Source organism: Podarcis filfolensis, assembly GCF_964270895.1.
Source record: "Podarcis filfolensis genome assembly, chromosome: 6".
In the NCBI taxonomy this organism is placed as follows: domain Eukaryota; kingdom Metazoa; phylum Chordata; class Lepidosauria; order Squamata; family Lacertidae; genus Podarcis; species Podarcis filfolensis.
In genome coordinates, this window is record NC_139609.1 from 4,221,972 (window position 1) to 4,241,696 (window position 19,725).

At 41.3% G+C, this 19,725-nt stretch overlaps 1 protein-coding gene across 2 annotated transcripts in view; it reads right to left on the reverse strand.

Annotated features, from left to right (window-relative positions):
* Positions 1-19,725, reverse strand: part of COP1 (COP1 E3 ubiquitin ligase) — a 97,582-nt gene that overhangs the window by 70,323 nt on the left and 7,534 nt on the right. The window contains exons 4-10 of one of the 2 annotated variants that reach the window (XM_083621602.1): positions 17,395-17,471; positions 16,426-16,545; positions 12,922-12,990; positions 7,200-7,259; positions 5,488-5,564; positions 4,143-4,200; positions 1,154-1,268 (exon numbers count right to left, since the gene is read on the reverse strand). In XM_083621602.1, coding sequence (XP_083477728.1) covers positions 1,154-1,268; positions 4,143-4,200; positions 5,488-5,564; positions 7,200-7,259; positions 12,922-12,990; positions 16,426-16,545; positions 17,395-17,471 — 576 coding nt within the window. The remainder of the gene's footprint in view (positions 1-1,153; positions 1,269-4,142; positions 4,201-5,487; positions 5,565-7,199; positions 7,260-12,921; positions 12,991-16,425; positions 16,546-17,394; positions 17,472-19,725) is intronic. The other variant, XM_083621603.1, reaches the window with a different exon arrangement.

Here is a 19,725-nt window from a genome sequence, read left to right on the forward strand (position 1 = left end):
CATTACAGCAGTCTAACCTGGATATTATTAGTGCATGAAGCCAGGCCCACCCTTTCCAGATGGAATCACAGCCTAAGCAGATACTACTTTCGCTGTTGGTTCAGCAATGGCAGCAAGTTCTTCCACCTGCACCCTTCCTGTCTCATTTTAGGAAGGGAGGAAAAGGAAAGCCTTATTGGTGGTGCAGGGCAGATGACAGGGTGCCCTACAGCACCCCCACAAAAAAATTGTCACCCTAATTTATACACCACTTCCCAGGACAGACATGAATACAGGGACAGATGAAAACAGAGTAGGAAAGGCCACAAAGAACTCTGAAGTTAAAGAAAACTAATCTATGCTGATTGCAGATAGGGACAGGAATCTATGTAGGGAATTTAAAAGAGGAGCCAAAGAGGTGAATGCTGTTGGCAGTGAAGTTTTAGATATAGACATAGGTAAGGAGACTGAGGTGGCACAAGAGAGGGCAATTAATATACTATTTTTGAATGTTTTTAAACATTTATTCTACCATATGGTTTCTCAAGATGGTTCATAGTAGGTTATAAAATATACATATAAAAAAACAACCAATCATAATGAAAAGCTGCGATAGTCAAGGAAAGAGAAGACTAGAGGTTTATGCTGAAGTAATTGTGGGTGGGGACTGAGAGAAGTCTGCCGTACTGTACAGTAAGTCAGACTGAATTTTAGGGACAAAGCAGGGACGAATTAAATAAAGACAAAGCTTTGTATCTGGTTGACAGGGTGGAGGGCAATAATATGAACCAATGGAGAGAATTACAGTGGACCCTCTGGATACGAACTTAATTCGTTCCGGAGGTCCGTATGTACCCCAAAAAGTCCGCATCTAGAAGCACTGCTTCGGCACATGCGGCGAAACCTGGAAGTATATACTTCCGGGTTTGCCGCATTCGCAACCCAAAAGTTACGTTACCTGAGGGTTCACTGTAATAAGGAATTGGAAGGCAGACAAAATTACAAAGAAGAAACAAATCAATATTATGGCTGTGGGTGTCAATTGTCTTGGTCGCCTAGAGAAATCAACCTTGGTGAGTGGCAAATTGCCATGCTGGACAGGAGAATACAGGTAATTAGATGTATGGTAAAGACACAGTCAAGTACCCTATTCAGTAGCTAACAGGTATTCTACCTGATACTCGAGTCATCCTGGTGGAAAAGTAGCATTGCTCCAGATCTTCAAAATGGGCTGTAAGCCTCTTCCTCCTTGATGCTAGCGTACTGTTATACCAAGGCTGCTTCTTAGCCTGAAAGAAGGAGGGGGAGGAGAAAGGCTGTATTCAGAAGCAACTCCTTTGGCAGATTCTACTGCTCAACGAATAAACAGTAGATAGACATTTCAGATATGCTAAGAATCAAAATAAGGGTTAACATTTGTATTTGCTTCTGATTTTGTCAGTGGTCCACATGGGACGTCTTTTACCTATAATCCTTTTGATATGAAGGTAATAATTACAAGAGATCTATATTTATGCCTCAGGCATAACATTTGTAAGAGAAATATCACACAAATCAAAGATCACAGTCTTCCGGTGAACAGATGATACAACAGCAACTTCTCTAATTTCTTGTCATACCACTACAAAAGAAATGACACCCAGCTCTCCAAGTTGAGGGGAGGGAATGGAATGTCTTTACACTAATCACTTTCAAGGAAACAAATGACCAAGAAAATACTTCTTGAGCTTCCTTTCCCCCAAAGGCAACTTACGGAACTACAATACAGGTTACATACGCTTCAGGTTACACACTCCGCTAACCTAGAAATAGTGCTTCAGGTTAAGAACTTTGCTTCAGGATAAGAACAGAAATCGGGCTCCGGCGGCACGGCAGCAGCAGGAGGCTCCATTAGCTAAAGTGGTGCTTCAGGTTAAGAACAGTTTCAGGTTAAGTACGGACCTCCAGAATGAATTAAGTACTTAACCCGAGGTACCACTGTACTAACATCAAAAAGCTAATAAGAATGATGGATGAGTAAGTTCCACTTTGATTTATATGGAATTTGGTCTAAGGTGTGCCCATTTAGAACAAACCTCAATCCGTTCTATCTGTACTACGGTATGGGTTCCAGGACCACTTCCAAATGAAATCAATCCACCCCTTTGACCCATTAAGGATATAGTGTTAAAACAAGCTGATGTCACACAAAAATTGAATACACCTCCAAAAAGATTGCTAGGTGTAGTTTGTTCAAAAGTCAAAGCAACACTGAACTCTAAGTGAACCAGAAGACTGCAGCTGCCATCTCTTGCATGATAGTATTGTACAATGTACCTTTGTATTACAACAAAACTAAGAACCTGCTCTCTTACTAAATGATCAATCTGCCATGATGCATTTTTGATGAAATCAAGCTGCTTCACATCACACAGCCTGTTTTCTTCAATGATCTGTTCACTCTCTTGCTTACCATGCCATCTCAAGTAGTTGTATTCAGTATACAGCAGGAAGTATTCAGAAAAACTTCATTAGGGCCAAGCTAAATACAATGTAGGAAATATACATATCTCTTGCAAGTATCTGAAGGGTCAATAGAGAAACCCAGACTGGATGAAGATTCTTCTTCTTTGGCGGTCACTCATAGCCGAGTAAGATTGTCTTCCATAAACACGATTTTAACAATGAGTCCGTAAGTGACTGTGGAGGCCAATTCTGGATCCACACGTCATTCCACAGTGGGGACATTGGTTCCCGGGCGGGAGTTGATCATGGTGCGGATTTGCCAAGCATGCCTTCCTCTTAGCACGTTTCTCCCTTGCGTCCTGAGTTCGAGTGTCTTCAAAGCCAATGACACCTTTGGTAAAGGGCTGTTCTTCAACTGGAGCACTCGCAGGCCAGTGTTTCCCAGTTGTGAGTGTTTATACTACATTTTTTTAGATTTGCCTTGAGACAGTCTTTAAATCTCTTTTGTTGACCACCAGCATTACGCTTTCCATTTTTAAGTTCGAAATAGAGTAGTTGCTTTGGAAGATGATCATCAGGCATCCACACAACATGATCAGTCCAACAAAGTTGATGTTGACGAATCATTGCTTCAACACTGGTGATCTTTGCTTCTTCCAGTACACTGATATTAGCTCGCCTGTCTTCCCAAGTGATGTGTAAAATGTTTCGGAGACACCACTGATGGAATCTTTTGAGGAGTTGGAGATGGCATTTATAAGTTAAACCACTGAGCCTAGGACTTGCCGATCAGAAGGTCGGCGGTTCTTTTTGTAAGCTTCTGCAAAGATATTTAGGATGGTTTGGAGATCATCCTCTGAGTGTGTGCACACTACGTTGTCATCAGCATACTGAAGCTCTATGACGGAAGTAACGGTAACCTTACTCTTTGCTTTCAACCTGCTCAGATTGAAGAGCTTTCCATCTGTTCGATATATGATTTCTACTCCGGTGGGGAGTTTCCCTTCGACAAAGTGTAGGATCATAGCAATGAAAATAATGAATAGAGTTGGAGCAATAACACAGCCCTGTTTAACACCTGATGCCACTGTGAATGGTTCACTTTGTGAGCCATTGTTATCTGCGATTGGCGATGATCTGAAGGGTCAATAGGGAAACCCAGACTGGATGAAGACTAGGGCACTAGATAAGTGGTAAGCAAAACCTTCCCCACTGCACTGTTTTCACAATGAAAATATCCCCAAATCTATTTGCTCCATGAGACAAAATATATACACTCTGCCCCACAGGGTAAACAAATCTGAAGAGTACCAAAATAACTAAACTGTGGTTAATTGTAACTATGGATAAGGAAAACAAACCAGTTTCAAAAAGTATGGTTTGAAATTTGTATGCTTTCACTTGCCATATTTAAGACTGTCTGGGTATAGACAACACAGCAAGCTGCAGCTAATCAAAAATTAACTTCTCCTTTTAGCTGCATCAGAGGAGGGGAGAACTGTGTAAGTCTAGGAAGAGACTAGGCTTATTCTTGTAACTATGGTTTAGCATTATATCCTGATCAGCATATTTGAAAACTTTAAATGCTCTGCATTTAACCTACAAACTAGCTTTGGCTCCTCACCGTAAATATTTAAGAACATCCGTATCACCCTCCCAGATTGAGCTGTCAGAGGTCAACTTCCCCATCTTTGTACATGCCAAGGTTATTTTCTTACCTGGGAAGTACTGCTAAACCCAGGAGGTTGGCTGTATTCTGTAGAATCAATAATGCTACTGAAAAAAATAAAGAAAAAAATCTACATAAGGGGTTAAAATATATAGTGCAAGTCTTTATGGGCTAATAGCCGTAAATAAATTAGTAAATTAGTAGTATAGTGCAAGTCATATACACTTTCCCCAATGTGCAACTTCAGTAGCCAGAAAAGTCACAGTGTCACCATTTGTCATCAGGGAACATCTCCACTCAGTCTACCTTCTACCTTCTCTACTCTTCTACCTTTCTAGAAGCTAGTAAATGGCATCCCAGTGCATCTCCCCACACTTAAAGAGCAACCATTTGCCTTCAAACTGGGGCTTAAAGCTCACTACAAGCTATAATCACAGTAACGTGAAGCTGCCAGGAAAGCAAATCTTAAGGCATTTAAAGGGAGGTAGTATTACACCTTGCCAGACATAAGAGGTTGACTTTGTTGGTGATTTTATTGCAGTTTGCTGTACCATACACCTTCCCTTGCACCACACTCCCCATTTTGCCTTGCTTGAGCATGCCTCCCCTACCACACCATCCACTTTGTATAGAAATCATATGGATTTCTATTTCCTTTCACCATTCTTCTATTCTTCCAATCAATGAAGTGTGATCTTTAATCAAAATGTTGGTCTTCATTGGCAGAAAAGGTGTGGTTAAGGTGGGAAGGAGGGGCAGTTTTGTTATCTATTTGACTTTCTGAAAGTGCTTACTGATTATTAGAATTGTGTTCAAGTGGGGTTGCTTCACGGGTAAATTTGCTGGAGTGAGTTTGGGTGTTTTCCCATTGGAAGCTAAATGTAGGTTTCGGGACTTTTATTACTAGTGACAAGGATCTTCTCTTCAAGGTGGGAACAACAGAGGCCCTAAGCCATCACATTCCATGGTGATGTAAGAGAGAGAGTTTTCCCTTTGGGCAAGTATATGTTTGGGTAATTTGTTGGACTGCAAATAAAAAAAAAAAGACTCCCAAGGTTTTTTTCTTCCTCCTGCAAGATTCAAATTCCTGGCAAAATGTACTAGCCCCAAAATTTTGGGGAGAAGCACAAAGTGAACTCTAGACAGTTGCTCCAAAGGGAATCAAACCCTCGGGCTGCAAAAGATTTCCTACCCCCATAGGACATAATCCATTCCCATTACTTCTGTACAAACTGTATTTCCTTCCAAAAAGACAGAAACATTAGTAAAGCAGATGGGTGTAGACTATGGCAAGGGAAGGAGGGAAGGGGGGAAGATAAGGGTGGAGCAAGTTTTGTTTTGGTTTTATTAAGTGTGTTCTATACCAGACATCTCAGCAAACAACAGAGTAGTACCTGTGGGAAGGTGAGGGAGCCTCAAACTGAGGCACAGTGCTGTCCTCACTGACTGGTGAATACAAGCCACTCATTTCCTGCAATATAACCAGATGCAACACAGTAATTATACAAAGTAAGATTTATACCCCCATTAACAACAGGCACCTTTAGGAAAATATTACTTAACTCATTATTTTCATTTCAACTCAGCTAGTTTCATAGAACATTCCTAGCATTTTCTGGAGCAGCTAATGCTATTTTCTCTTTTTATGGTGCTAAAGCAGCTAAGCCACACTGAGCTTATCATCAAAGTGCTTTATTCCAAGAGCAGGCTGGTACAATTAGGACCAATAGCTTCCAACTGAGCCTCTTAATATCAGCCCAGATGGAGAAAGTCAGCTGCTATCTCTCAAAATGTCCAAACACTTTTATAAGCTTAATGGTGAGACAGGAGCTCTGACATATGATGATGCATTTGAATAAATAGCAAGTTCATTCCAGCATTTCTAAATTAGCTTCTCAAGATAAGTGAAGCCTACCGGGCAGCCTACCTGAATAGGCTGACAGGTAGCAAAACTCTTAAACTGGCAGGGTCAAACTGCAAAGTCCAAAACTAAAACTATGGTTAAAAGGTTATTATGTTTTTTGTGGAGAAAAAACATAATGTACGGTACTTCTGGAAACTAACTAGACAGGATTACTAAGCATCTTTTCTCTTACTGGAAGAAATTTAACAAGCACCTGAATATTCACATTTATAGCCTGCCTTCCTTCACATCTGCAACAGAATAGGTGGCAGTTCCCTGTAGTCTTACATAGTCTTTACTTATGTAAATATAAGCAATATGTGGGCACTGCTAATCAAACATGTCTTTCCAACAAAGAGCCCCAATGGTTACCCTCAGTGGTTACATGCTGCAACCACATGGGATCAGGAACTGCCACATCATTGCAATAACTTTCAAAACGGGGCTCTTATTCCAGAAAAAGAGAGGGACAAAGTAAACAGAAGGGGCGAGATCACTATTCCTATCTACTTGAATGTTGCCACTTGGATGCAGCCTTTTCCTTCTGGCACTATCATTTTATGGGCTGAAGGGAAGTTCTTGTTGGTGGTGTCTCGAGAGACAATGGGGTCAAAATGCTGTGTTAGCAGCACTGAAGTGACCTGTCTGGGGCTCAAACATGGGCAGTGTTGCCCAGACAACAAGACCCCCTTCTCAACCTTGCTGATGTGGGCCAAAGAAAAGTGGAGTAACACATGTGGCAACAGCTTGGCGTACAAGGTGCCACCCAACTGTCTTAGGAAGTTCACTCTGAATTTGTGCAGGTTACTCCTTGGCTTTTTCTTCTCCCGAAGATATCCCACAAGGCAGCAGAGGTTTAGAATCAGAGTCTGAAGTGAAGTATGACCCATAATAATTATTTCTTTTGAGCCTTCTAGGATTATGATGCAACTCCCAATACCTCACAAGCTGAAGCACACAGAAAGCTACACACAGAGAAATAAATTCTGATTACACTGAAGGTATACATATATTTGAAATGCCCTCTCATCAAGCGGAAACTCAAGCATTCAAGTGAACAAATTAACCAGAAAGCTTAATCTGTTCATTTTCATCATTACTGAAGTAACTGCCATAAACTTAACACAGCAGCTCACAGCAATGCAGACAGTTTAATGGAAATGAAAAACTGCTCAAGTTGCAAACAATGGCTCAGTGCCTCACCTCCACTCGTTTGATATCTTCTTCCAGAACACTCAGTTCCTTCTGGATCTGCTCCAGTTGCTGTGGATGAAAAAAGGGATAAGCAAAATCTAAGCCAATTTGTACTGGAAATACTGACACTAGCATAAAATAAATCACTTTCCTTAAAGAGAAGGAAGCGCAAATGGGTTAGGAAAAAATACTCATCTCAGGTAGTCACTGTGCACAAAGTAATGTGCATTATATAAACAAACAAAAATGTCACAGGCAAGAACATTACGTTGCATAGCTTCAGTAATAAAGGGGCCCAACATTATTAAACGTTAATATGTGGTACTCTTAACATCCAAGGTTCTTAAAGTGATTTTAAAAGCAATTATGCTTCACATAATTAGAAAGTTACTGATAATCCACCCAGCACTTGTATTGCTATAGCCTGTAAGATAATAGCAAATAGGCAAAAAATCCTTCGGAAACAAGTAAAATAATTCAACTTGAACCAAGCTCAACTTAATTTGCCTAGTGATAAACATTCTGTTTATTTGGGAATTGGCAATGCATCGATGTCAACATTGGGAATTTCAAATCTTTTGAAAGGAGCAGCTAAAATACAACTAGGCATTATATCAAACAGCTTGTATCAAAATAGGTCACGTCCAGGGCCCACTAAATCCACGGAATAAAAATCAAAACAGACTAATTACTAGTAGAGAAGGGGAGGAGTTATCTAGACACCATCAGATACTTGAATAGCGGTATCAACCCATACTGTAGAGTAGCCATGATACGTAAGATTCAACTGTGACTAGGGCTGCCACCCATCCCTTAAAATGCGGAATCGTCTTGTATTTGAAAGTAAAATGCTAAGCTCTGTATTGATTTAATATGGGATGCAGTTTGTCTTGTATTTGAAGTGATCCTCCCATTCTCCATTCCCTCTCCCTCTCTTCTCGCTGGCCCTTTAAGGCGTTTCTGCCCTGCCTCTCCTCCTTCCACCATTTTTGTCCTGGCAGAGAAGTCCTAGCTTTCTTTGCCTCATCATCTCCCTGCATCCATTATGTCCCAAGTTCTTCACAATGACGGGAACATCCCCTCCCCCCACATCCCCAAAAGAAGGACCTTTGCATCGAGGAATTCCCCCATCTCTCTTTCCACCAACCACTTTTCCATCTATGGGACAGCCCACTCTCCCCAAGAAAACAAGTTTCCAAGTTGTCCTGAGTCCTCTGCCATGATCCCTGCCTCGTTCAGTTCTCTCTCTCTCCTTACACCTCTACTCCCGCATCCCCCAAAAGAAGCTTCTTCCTTGTAGCATTCTAATCCTCCCCCCTCCCATACTTCAAATAGCCTCTCCAAGTTTCCCTTTCTTTGCACCTGTAAGAAACCCCCCTACACCTTCAGCATTCCCTCAGTCCTCTTTGGTCTCCTTCTCATTTGCTTCCTCTCCCTCATTACCTTGGCCGGCTCCTCAGATCTGTGGGACCTGACCTGTCTTACACACCAACCCTTTCCCCCCTTCTTAACCCATCCTGACACCCCACCCCCATTTTCGTTCTTGGGATATATATGTGTGCAGTCAGCACATCCCCAATGGAAAGGGTCTGTCCACTTCCCTACTGACATTGAGCCTCCCCTCTTTGTCTGCCTGCCTTGTGTGCCCCCCCCCCCACCATTGCTCTGCTTTTTTTGCTAACTGTGATGTGCCTCTGCAACAGCTTGGGGAGGAAGAGAGCCTGCCAATGCATGCAAAACTCTATCCATGCAGAGATCGGTGCCTGCTTTGCTTTTTTTCTCTTGCAGGTCTTTGCAGGAAGGTAGACATGATGGAATGGCGGGAAGGGTCCTCCTGGAAGGCTTGCAAGAAGGAAAGGGAGTCTCTTCTTTAGGCTGCAAAACTCCCTTGAGTGGTTTTCCCTTCCCTTGTTTTTGCTGCATGTAATGGGCTCTCCCTTTTTAGTGTCCAATAAGCCAGACCCTTTTAATAGGATTAAAGACCAAAGCTGCGAGAGAAAAAGCAACAAGCGCTGGAGCCAGATTGAGGTTTCCTGCTTGCCCCCCATTTCCAAGCCCCCTACACAGACCCATTTCCTCCTTTGATTAGTTAGCTGTCAGGAGAAGGACAAAGGATTGAACAGGTTCCTTATCAGCCAGGAATATTTCAAAATTGGGGCACTTTGATTAAAAACAAAACAGCTTCATCTTGAAAAAAGGAATCACATTATACTATTTCCAGAGTTGCTCTTACAGCTTTTGGAGTCAGAGAGAGAAAGAGAGAGAGAGGCAGACAGACAGACAGATAACTTTCTTGTGATGCAGCAAAGCTTTTGTGGTCAGAGATTTTAATTGCGCCTGCAAACGTTTACAAGCAAGCAGCAGTCTCACTCCAGCAGCTAGCCAGTTTTAATGGCAAATCTCAATCAATGGCCCTTAGATTACTACTTTTGTCACAGAAAGATCTTTGCAAAATGTGGCTGCTGAGAGTTGCCCTGGACACTTACAGGGCAGAGTGTCAATAGTCACCTTCAAAACAATCAATAAAATCTCCAGGTTTTATTATCAGCTTCAGCCCCAAACTACCAGCATGAGAGATAAGTGTGACCCTCTTCATTATTTGTAGGATCTGTTTACCACACTCACACAATGCTTCATGCCACATTGGAATGTTACAACCGATCATCCATTAGCATCGTTCACAAAAGGATGTCTGAAGACGCATCATGTGCCATCCAAGCCCACAAAGTATAGCATACAATTCCTAACTGTATCACAATTCCAGATCCTGTGTTTATAATACAGACACACATGAGGAAGGAAGGAAGGAAGTGCTCCAGCAATATGAAACAGGCCACGCAGTGGTTTAGAAAGTAACATTACATTTGCAGGGTTCTGGATAGAATAAAACAAAGTGGTAACTTCTTTACCAAAGGACCACTCACCAGGGAATTAGACAAGAAAAACCTGACTCAGTTTGGCATACTGAAAAAAACAAACCAGAAATTACCCCTGACACTCTTGCCCAGAATTTAGAAGTATCACCAACAAGATACTTAGTTTTCAAGAAGGTTTTGCAGTGTTTACTTCTTCAGTAAACACTGTTGCAATCTCGGACCAAGATTCCAAGCCAGAGATCACTCTCTATTACCTGATTCTAACCTAGTTCTTTCCAGATGTTTTTGACTACTATGCCCATCAAACTAAGCCAGCATGGCTAATGGTCGAGGATGGTGACAGCCTTAATTCAAAATATCTGGGGCACCAGTTTGGGAAGACTATTTCATTATTAGAAAATGAAAGGTGCTGTGAACACCTGTACCCAGATGGTTTCAATATGCAAAATCAAACAGTGGATGATAGTTTTTCTTCATTTTCAAATGGGGAGCGGGCACACTGCCTACTTAAGTGCCTATGAAATCTTGAAGCAGAAAAACCTAGGATGATGTGAACATCCCAAATAGCATCTCTTCCTATGAGACCTGAATCTACAGTTGAACAAACCCTGGCTTAAGTGACACATCACCAGCTTGTCTAGGACATCAAGAGGGGTAGCTTCACAACTGTTAGGACCCACTACTGCTGCCAACAAGGAAAACCGAAGCTATCATCTGTGCAGTAAATGCAATAATGGAAAATCATACCAAATATATGCTTCAAATGATAGTTTCATTTGACCTACTCACACAGTTGTGAAATTTGATGGGTGTACTTACATAGGCACCATATGCTTTTGTTACAAAGTCTATAAAATGTGTTGTTGCCAATAATTCATTGTATGTTCCAGAGTCAAATCTACCCCTGGTTCTATGAACACTTTCCAAAAACCATAAAGATTATAAAAGCAACAAAAAGAAAGCTGATCATAAAGCAGCTGTAGTTTTGAGTAATCAACTTCAGAGATTTGAATGCCACATTTTTCAAAAGGCAAACAAATGGATGGATGCTTATGGAAATGAGCATTAAACCAGCAAAAATCCCTGCTGCATGCTATTGCCCCACCCAGGATGGATGGAAAATAGGGTGGACACAGTCCGGCGCCCGCCTAGTGAGTGAAAATTTGACATTTTTTTTAAAAAAAAAATCTTTCGAATTTTTCAATTTTTCCCACGGCACATCAGGCAACATCTTGCGGCACACTAGTGTGCCGCGTAGCCCAACCCCCTGCAATATGGAAAACCCGCCCTCCTTGGTATCTCCTGAAAGGATTTTAGTCTGTATGTCAACCCAGTTCTTTCTTTTCAGAAGCAGCAGAAGAATGCACAGCTTAGGCCTTTCCTAGCTATTCACCCCTCTTGGCAATTTTACAGAATGCTACTACCTTATCTTCTGCAGCCTTGGAGTCATTGTACTGAAACTGAGATGTACACCAGTTCCCCACACCTCCCCCAAAATTATTCTCTTGCTGCCTCACTATTACCAGCTCTCTCTCAACTTCTACTAGACCATGGCACCGATCAACTGGGTACTGCTAAGACAAAACCTCGCTCTGTTTCCAGGCTTGTTAACACTGCTAACTTTTTAAAGCCAATTGGCTATTTAAAGTTGGGGTATACATTTCAGGAACAAATAAAAACGTATTTCCACTGTCACACACCTTTTTGTTTTCTTATGATATCTGGGAGATCCTTCCCAAGGGTATCAAGAGACCATTCCAGGAAGTCTTAATGTACCCTGCGGTTACTGCTGGCCAACAACAAAGTTAAAGTAGCCAACTAATTTTAAATCCAATTTACCATTCATAAGTGGGGTGTTCAGGGACAAGACAAAGACTATTTGCAAAAAAACTACAAGATTTGTGACCAAGAGGAAAGGCTTTTATATACTCAGGGACACAAGAAAAGCAGTATAAAAATAGAAACAGAAATAATAATGATATGATGATGACAACATCTAAAATTAAAGTGTCAATTTTTGAACGTGAGTTTAAGAGTAAATATAGTTTATTTATTCCAGGCTAATCATCATTAGATGCATCACCAATACTGAGGGGCAAGGGCAGAGTAAATCTGAAATCACATGTGTGCAACCCCATGGCCCTAAATTAACACTCATTTAAGTTGGAAGGACAAATATTCACACTGGCCATGTAGGGTAACTTCCTTTCCCCCCACCTAATAGGCTAACAAGCCTGCTGTAAACCTACTTGCATCCTATGAGATTTAACACTTTCCCCCCATGCTAAATCAATTAAAGCAAAACTTCATGTTTTCACAATACACTAAACAGATACCATCTCCCCTTGTCCCACATTTTATTAAGATGGGATAAGACCTACCACAATATTATTTCAGCAAAAATAAATAAATAAAAATCATCCTAGAATCTATAGTATATGTATGTACACAGTAACAGGGCTTCCATATTAAGACTTTTTAAAAACTTTGCTAGAAAATAATTTGTAATGCTGCCCAATTCTAGCCCCCGCTGCAATTTGCTCCAAAAAGTTCCTGCAACTGCCAACAACTATGTCCTTGACAGTCTTCTTTCCCAGCATATTAAAAGTTAAGCAAAAGAAACACCCAATTCAAGTTGAAACACAAGAACACAAACCATCCTTCACAGTTTGATGTCGAGTCTTTCAAATCCATGTGTTTTAAAGATTCTGTTGGAAAGGATTCCCACCTCACCCCACACACCTCTTTATTAACACAATGTGATATGCCAACTCGCATTATTAAAAATAGTGCAATGGAAAAAAAGACATCAATAGTAGTAAATCAAGTAGGTTGTGTTAAGTAGGTTACGTTACCTCTCTTTTATTCCTCCTGGCAACCTTCAGGAATTCCATCAAAATCTGTAGCTGGGCAGCATGGGATTCCTGTAACAGAAGGTTTAGACATAAAAACGGGACTATGTGCCAAATAAAATAAAAAAATAAATTTCTAAAAAAGTGCAAATGTTTTCTCTCTCTAAAAATATGCATATACAAGATGCTAAGTGATACGTGACTACAAATGGAAATATTTACAAAAACCTATACAATAGGAAAGCCTAGCATGTACATTTTGTACATTACATGGCAATCTGCATGTGTGGCACCTTGATAATTATGGAATGCCCTCACCTTTCAGATTTCACTGATGCTGACTCTGGTGGATTTAAAGCACTAGTTAAAAACCCATTTATTCACCCAGACCTTTTTGTACATTTGTTCGCTGGCAGAAATGGGAACGACTGTCATTACACATCCATGTGATGTTTAGGTTTCGAACATTATTGGTTTTATAGGTAAAAAGTAAAGGACCCCTGGGTGATTAAGTCCAGTCAAACTTGATTATGGGGTATGACGCTCATCTCACTTCAGGCCAAGGGAGCCAGCATTTGTTTGCAGACAAGCTTTCCAGGTCATGTATTATAGAACCAGCTTTGGGAATACAAATACAGGCCATTTTCACTTCACTCACAATCTGAAACCCACTCCAAATTAGATTTTTAGATTCTGCAATAAGGAAAATCTTGGTTGGAGAGAATTTGCTCCACAAAGTAGATCAGTTTTGGCTTAGGGTCTTATATTCCTAAAACTGGCTATTTACCTAGTACAAGCATTTTATCTGCACCAGCCCAATATCCTTTATTATCAATGCTATCCTCCCCTTCTAAAAAATATATTTATGCTGCTAAAAGACAATGATACAATTAACACAAAAGATTCTGGAAAATAAGCAGAGTAAACTGTTACTGGAGGCTATATACATACTGTATATATACCAGGATAATTTCTCTGAGGAACTGAGAGTCTAAATGTAGGCATACAGCTATTTGTTCCACTTTATTGCGTTTTTGTCTGAAGACTAAGTTAAGGGAAAAGGTTGTGCAGCTGAAAAATACCGCATCACACTTCCCCAACCCAATTAATTAGATCTCCATTCACTATTGGTTGGGCAAATATTAACTGAGCCTACATATTTAAAAGTACTCCCCTTTTCAGTGTCCACTCAAATGGGACAAAAATGTTTCCTAAGCAATCTCCAATATTGTTAGTTGATACATTTATGCATATCTGCGCTACAGGCCATAGTTGCGGTTAGAAGGCGCATCATGTAGCAACCAGTGCTGAATATAAGCAGCTTTGAGTTTGCTAAATGCTTAGATAGGAGACTTTCTGGTAACTCTCCTGAAGGTGGAATATAAGTGTAATAAATACAATAAATCTGTGCACAACAGGCCTTAAAAATATCTAAAGCCATATAAACATACAAAAATAAGCCTTTAAAAAGTTCAATGGCTTTTCAAGCCAAGAATTTATGCATATTAGTTCACACCAAGGTCATTAAATCTGTTAAGGTGCATATGTACCCACTCCACACAGCAGTGGAACAGGAGGAGCGGGGAGCAAAAGTAGTGTCCTTTCAAAAAAGAAAAAATGATTTTGATGTTAGTTGTTGGTATCTGTCTGTCTTGAGCAGGCATAGGCAAACTCAGCCCTCCAGATATTTTGGGACTACAACTCCCATCACCCCTGACCACTGGTCCTGTTACTTAGGGATGATGGGAGTTGTAGTCCCAAAATATCTGGAGGGCCAAGTTTGCCTATGCCTGGTCTTGAGAGATAATAGAGTGCACCTCCAGGGGTGAAGTCAAACAGCTACATTAAAAGCACCAAAGAGTCCTCCCTGGGGGGCAAGCCAGGGCAGTGTGTATGGAGGTCCTATACTGCCCAAACGACAAGACCCCCCTCTCGTCCTGGTTGACGTGGTCGAAAGGAAAGCAGAGCAATATGCTTGGCTGCAGGAGTTGCAGGAAGGAGGTGTACAGTGTGCCAGCCAACTGTCTTAGGGGCTGATGATATTAATGTAGTAGAAGATAAAAGTGAAAATGGCTGTGAAAAGGTGAAAAAAGCAAGAATAGAGGCTTTGTTGACCTTTTTTTCCCATCAGAATCATCAGCTTTATTTAATCCAGGACCAAACCCAGAAATCTGAATCTAGCCCAGCAATTTTGCATCCTGGTCCACCAGTTATTAGCAAACCCAAGCAAACAACACGTTTATCATATTTCTTGTAGCTGGCCAATGGCTCTCTTGAGGGCAGTGCTTTACATGGTGGGTTACAAGTAGTGCAAGCTTGATTTGTTACACCATGTTGGGCTGGGTGGTATCTGCTTTACAACACTGTGAAACATCACAATATGGTGGGGCATCACAATGTCGGAAAGAAGGCGAGGAGAAAGATGGCAGTTGCCGGCCATGGAAACAATTAACATCACTGTGTGCAGCTTCTGTTTCTTTCAAAACTGCTGCCCATCTGCCCATGCTAAGGCAACTGAGGCAGGTCCATTGAGTGGGGGAGAGAGAAAGAGTCAGTCTGCTCACCCCATGTACGCACCAAAGGGGGACTTGATCAGCTGAGAAGCGGGGGGTTAAGTTAAGTCTGCTTCTCAGTTGATCAAGCCCACAGCATCCAGCTCATGCAAGCTGGAGTGGGGTTTTTGTTAAACAGCTCGCTGAGGCGTGGGCCCTCAGTGAAGCAGTTTAAAGAAGCCGCCTGCCTGCACAGTCCCTCTGTGGTATGAGGGCCAGAGTGCGTTGGTAGCTTCACCCAGCTCTTATTGCAGGTGAAGCAGCCTCACTCCTGAGTCCCTCCATCACATCAAGAAGAACTTTCTGTTCCACAGTGGAATGGACTCACTAAGAAGGTGATGGACTCCCTTTCCTTGGAGGTTTTTAAGCAGAGGTTGGATGGCCATCTGTAATGGATGCTTTAGTTGAGATTCCTGCATTGCAAGGGGTTGGACTAGATGACCCTGAGGGTACCTTCCAACTCTACAATTCTATTATAACTCACCACAAGTTACCAGGTAAGTGGCATTTACAAGCTTTCCTACTTGTATTAAAATAGCTAAGCAACAATGCTAATCAGGAAGTCACCTTTGTACTGTACAGTGGAACCTTGGTTCTCGAACTTCATCCATTCCAGAAGTCCGTTAGACTCCTGAAACTGTTCGAAAACCAAGGCACAGCTTCCGATTGGCTGCAGGATCTTTCTGCACTCAAGCGGAAGCTGCGTCGGCCGTTCGGCTTCCAAAAAGCATTCGAAAACCAGAATTTTATTATTTATATCCCATCCATCTGGCTGGGTTTCCCATTAAGTGTTCCCCACCCAGAACACTTACTTCCGGGTTTTCAGTGTTTGGGAGCCAATTTGTTTGTCAACTAAGCCGTCCGAGAACCAAGGAATGACTGTATTAGAATTTCACCAAACAAAAAGTAATGCTTCTTAATGTATTTATTAACAGAGAGAAGGGGAAAAGCTTACTGCTTCCAGCTGTTTTTTCTTCTGGACCAGGAGTTCTAACATTAAGTTAACATTGGCCAAATCAAGGTTATCTTGATCTGTTCCCAGCAAATCTTGAAATATCTGCCACCTGTGGCCATTCTAAAAGCAAGCAAACAGACAGACAGGTATGAGTTGGTGGAAACAGGCAAATAAATGTTGCAGCAATTTATAGATTACAGACATGCATTTCTCACAAAAAAGAGATTCACCCATCTTAAGTGCCGTCCACCCACTGTACACTATTCCACAGCTTCCATCTAACCCTCAGGAGAGACAAGAGGTAAGAACAGAATGCCCCACTGAAAGAGCAAAACACTGCCAGTAGTTATTTGGATCCAAACCTTGGAGCTGTACAGTGGAAACTTGGGTACAGATTTCAGGGGAAACATTTAAGTACACTAGCTTTGAACAAGTCAATGTCTTGATAATAATTCTTAAAAGAAATATAGAGCCCTAGTTTCCAGGGTAAAGTTTAATTGAATCATTTTACTATCAGCATGAAGAATGAACTTTTTAGCATTTCTACTCAAAACTGTATGGGGCAGCTGCATATTCCTAGATCCTCAGGGTCCCTCCCAGGATTGTAGTTATATAAGCTAATTACACACTGTACGCTACATCAATTTGTTTTCTCTGAAAACCTATGACTATTTACACGCATTCTGATCTCCACTCAAATCCAAGCCCCCAGATACAACAGAAAAAGCTGAATATGTATGTTGGAACTGCATAACTGATTCCTAGACTATAAAAACCTATCACAAAATCTAAAGTAATAACAAAATTTAATTTTAAAGAATATTTTTGTTCCGTTTTTCATCTCCACATCCATCTCTTATGTTTCCTACCATGATGACCTGTGGTTTCAAGCAACAAATCTGAACAAACAGTACCCGTAACTAAAATTATTACCCGGAAGAAAAATGAGAGTAAGAAATTTGGACATACGGTGCTACTCACTGAATGGTCCAGTTTGAATCTCTTTTCCTCAAATCTTTGCTTTTGTTTAAGGATAAGTTCATTCACTAAACAAAAGGAAAAGAAATAAACAGTGAATTTTTACACGTGTGTGTACTGTCTTGAAGTATGTTTACTAGGAAATTAGTCTTAGTAGGCAAATCAAACAAAGGAATCTTTCCAACTTCTCAGTTTTACTCATTTAATGTGATTGAATTAAAATCATTTCACAACTTTTTCTATGGTTTGTCTATTTTGTTTACACAGTAACACATGGTTTAAGTATGTGTACATAAATTGCTGATAAAGGCACACATTATGAAATAAAATATTGAACAGCTGAAAACGAAGTAATTTTGGACAGCTAGGCTATAAAGGGAACAGTTAAAGGCAACCACATAAAATAAGTTTTTAAGAAACTGCACTGGCTGCCAATGCATTTCCGGTACAAATTAAAGGTATTGGTTAAGACTTACAAAGGCCTGGACAACTGGGCTGAAGTAGTGTCTCTCCCTGTATTGTGATTGAACATTGTGATCTTTTGGGGAGGCCCTTCTCAACTATCCCACCTTTAGGATTTACACACCCTCCTGTGGAATATCTTCCCATCTGAGATCCACCTGATGCCAACTTTGTTTGCGTTTCAGCACTGAGACATAGTTATTTTCTCAGGCTTTGGGGAACTGTTAATCTTACAGATTAATACTATAAATACTATAGCAATGTGTTTTAAAATTATTTACTGTTTTGATCTGCTGCTTATTTTTAATTAGAATTACTTTTAGATATATGTGTACTCTACCCTGAGATCATCTGATGTAGGCTTTAAATATTTAAATAAATAGGCTTTAAATATTTAAATAAATAAGATCTGAATAATTAAAACAAACACTTTAACCTATGTTCTCTCCAGAATTTCACTCCACGTGTAGTTTGTTTACACATGCAAAGTAATAAAAACCACCAACACCACTTAATTTTTTCATAGCAAGGGACCTTCCCGTTGAGCACAAAAAATGTTATGCAGTAAATGAGTCTTGCCTACAGCATAGGGTCAAGAACATTCACATTTAGATATTCCCAGCTGGTTACCACACTTTCTCAAACAGGTCGGTACCTTACATTTCCTAGAGCAAAATATCTAGAAATGTAGTGAGAGAAAAACACAATAATTCTGACCTCTTGGGAGAGTATGTATTTTTGTTTAAAACAGAATGAGCAAAGTAGAAGAACACAGCATTTAAGTACCAAGCATTTGGCAAGCGGGGGGGGGGGGGAGGAAAGCACATTTTATACACTGGAGGTACAGGCATCCCCCTACTTATGTGCAGAAGTGAAAATGCATAAAGTGGGGAGCACTCCATTTAAATAGGGAGTGGGGGAGAGAAAAACAGAGCTTACCCTGGAAAGCACTTGGGGCTACTACCCAGCTTGCCCTGAGCCTACCTTTCTGTGTGGCCACGAGGGGCAAGAACCAAGAAGGGCGCTAGCAGAACTGCTGCCAGGATGGGAGCCTCCTGCCCAGTGCTGGCTGATCAAAGGCCACCTCCCCTAGCTCAGGCAGCAGCCCCAAGCAAGGGAAAGCCTATCTATCTATTTTAAACAAGATCACGCGCAGGTGGGATGTGCATAAGTCGGGGAGGTACAGTGGTGCCTCGCAAGACGAAAAGAATCCGTTCCGCGAGTCTCTTCGTCTTGCGGTTTTATCGTCTTGCAAAGCAAGCCCATTAGCGGCTTAGCGGATTAGCGCTATTGGCGGCTTAGCGGGTCAGCTGATAAGCGGCTTAGCGGCTTAGCTGTTAAGCATCTTAGCGGATCAGCTGATAAGCGGCTTAGCGGCTTGGGGAAAGGGGGGGGGAGGAAAAAAACCCCGCAGGAACTCGCAAGACATTTTCGTCTTGCGAAGCAAGCCCATAGGAAATTTGTTTTGCGAAGCACCTCCAAAACGGAAAACCCTTTCGTCTAGCGGGTTTTCCGTCTTGCGAGGCATTCGTCTTGCAGGGCACCACTGTATGCCTGTAATCCAGGCATAGGTAAACTCCAGCCCTCCAGATGTTTGGGACTACAATTCCCATCATACATAGCTAACAGGACCAGTGGTCAGGGATGATGGGAATTGTAGTCCCAAACATCTGGAGGGCTGGAGTTTGCCTATGCCTGCTGTAATCAAATGTACGCATTTCACTGCACAATGTAGCTCACTTACATAAGGCTAATTCTCTTACTGAGCTAGACATAATACAATGGGGTATACAGTGCACTGTTAAATTTCCAGGAGAATACATTTTGGGTCAAAGAAGTGGGGAGAAGGTTAGAATCATC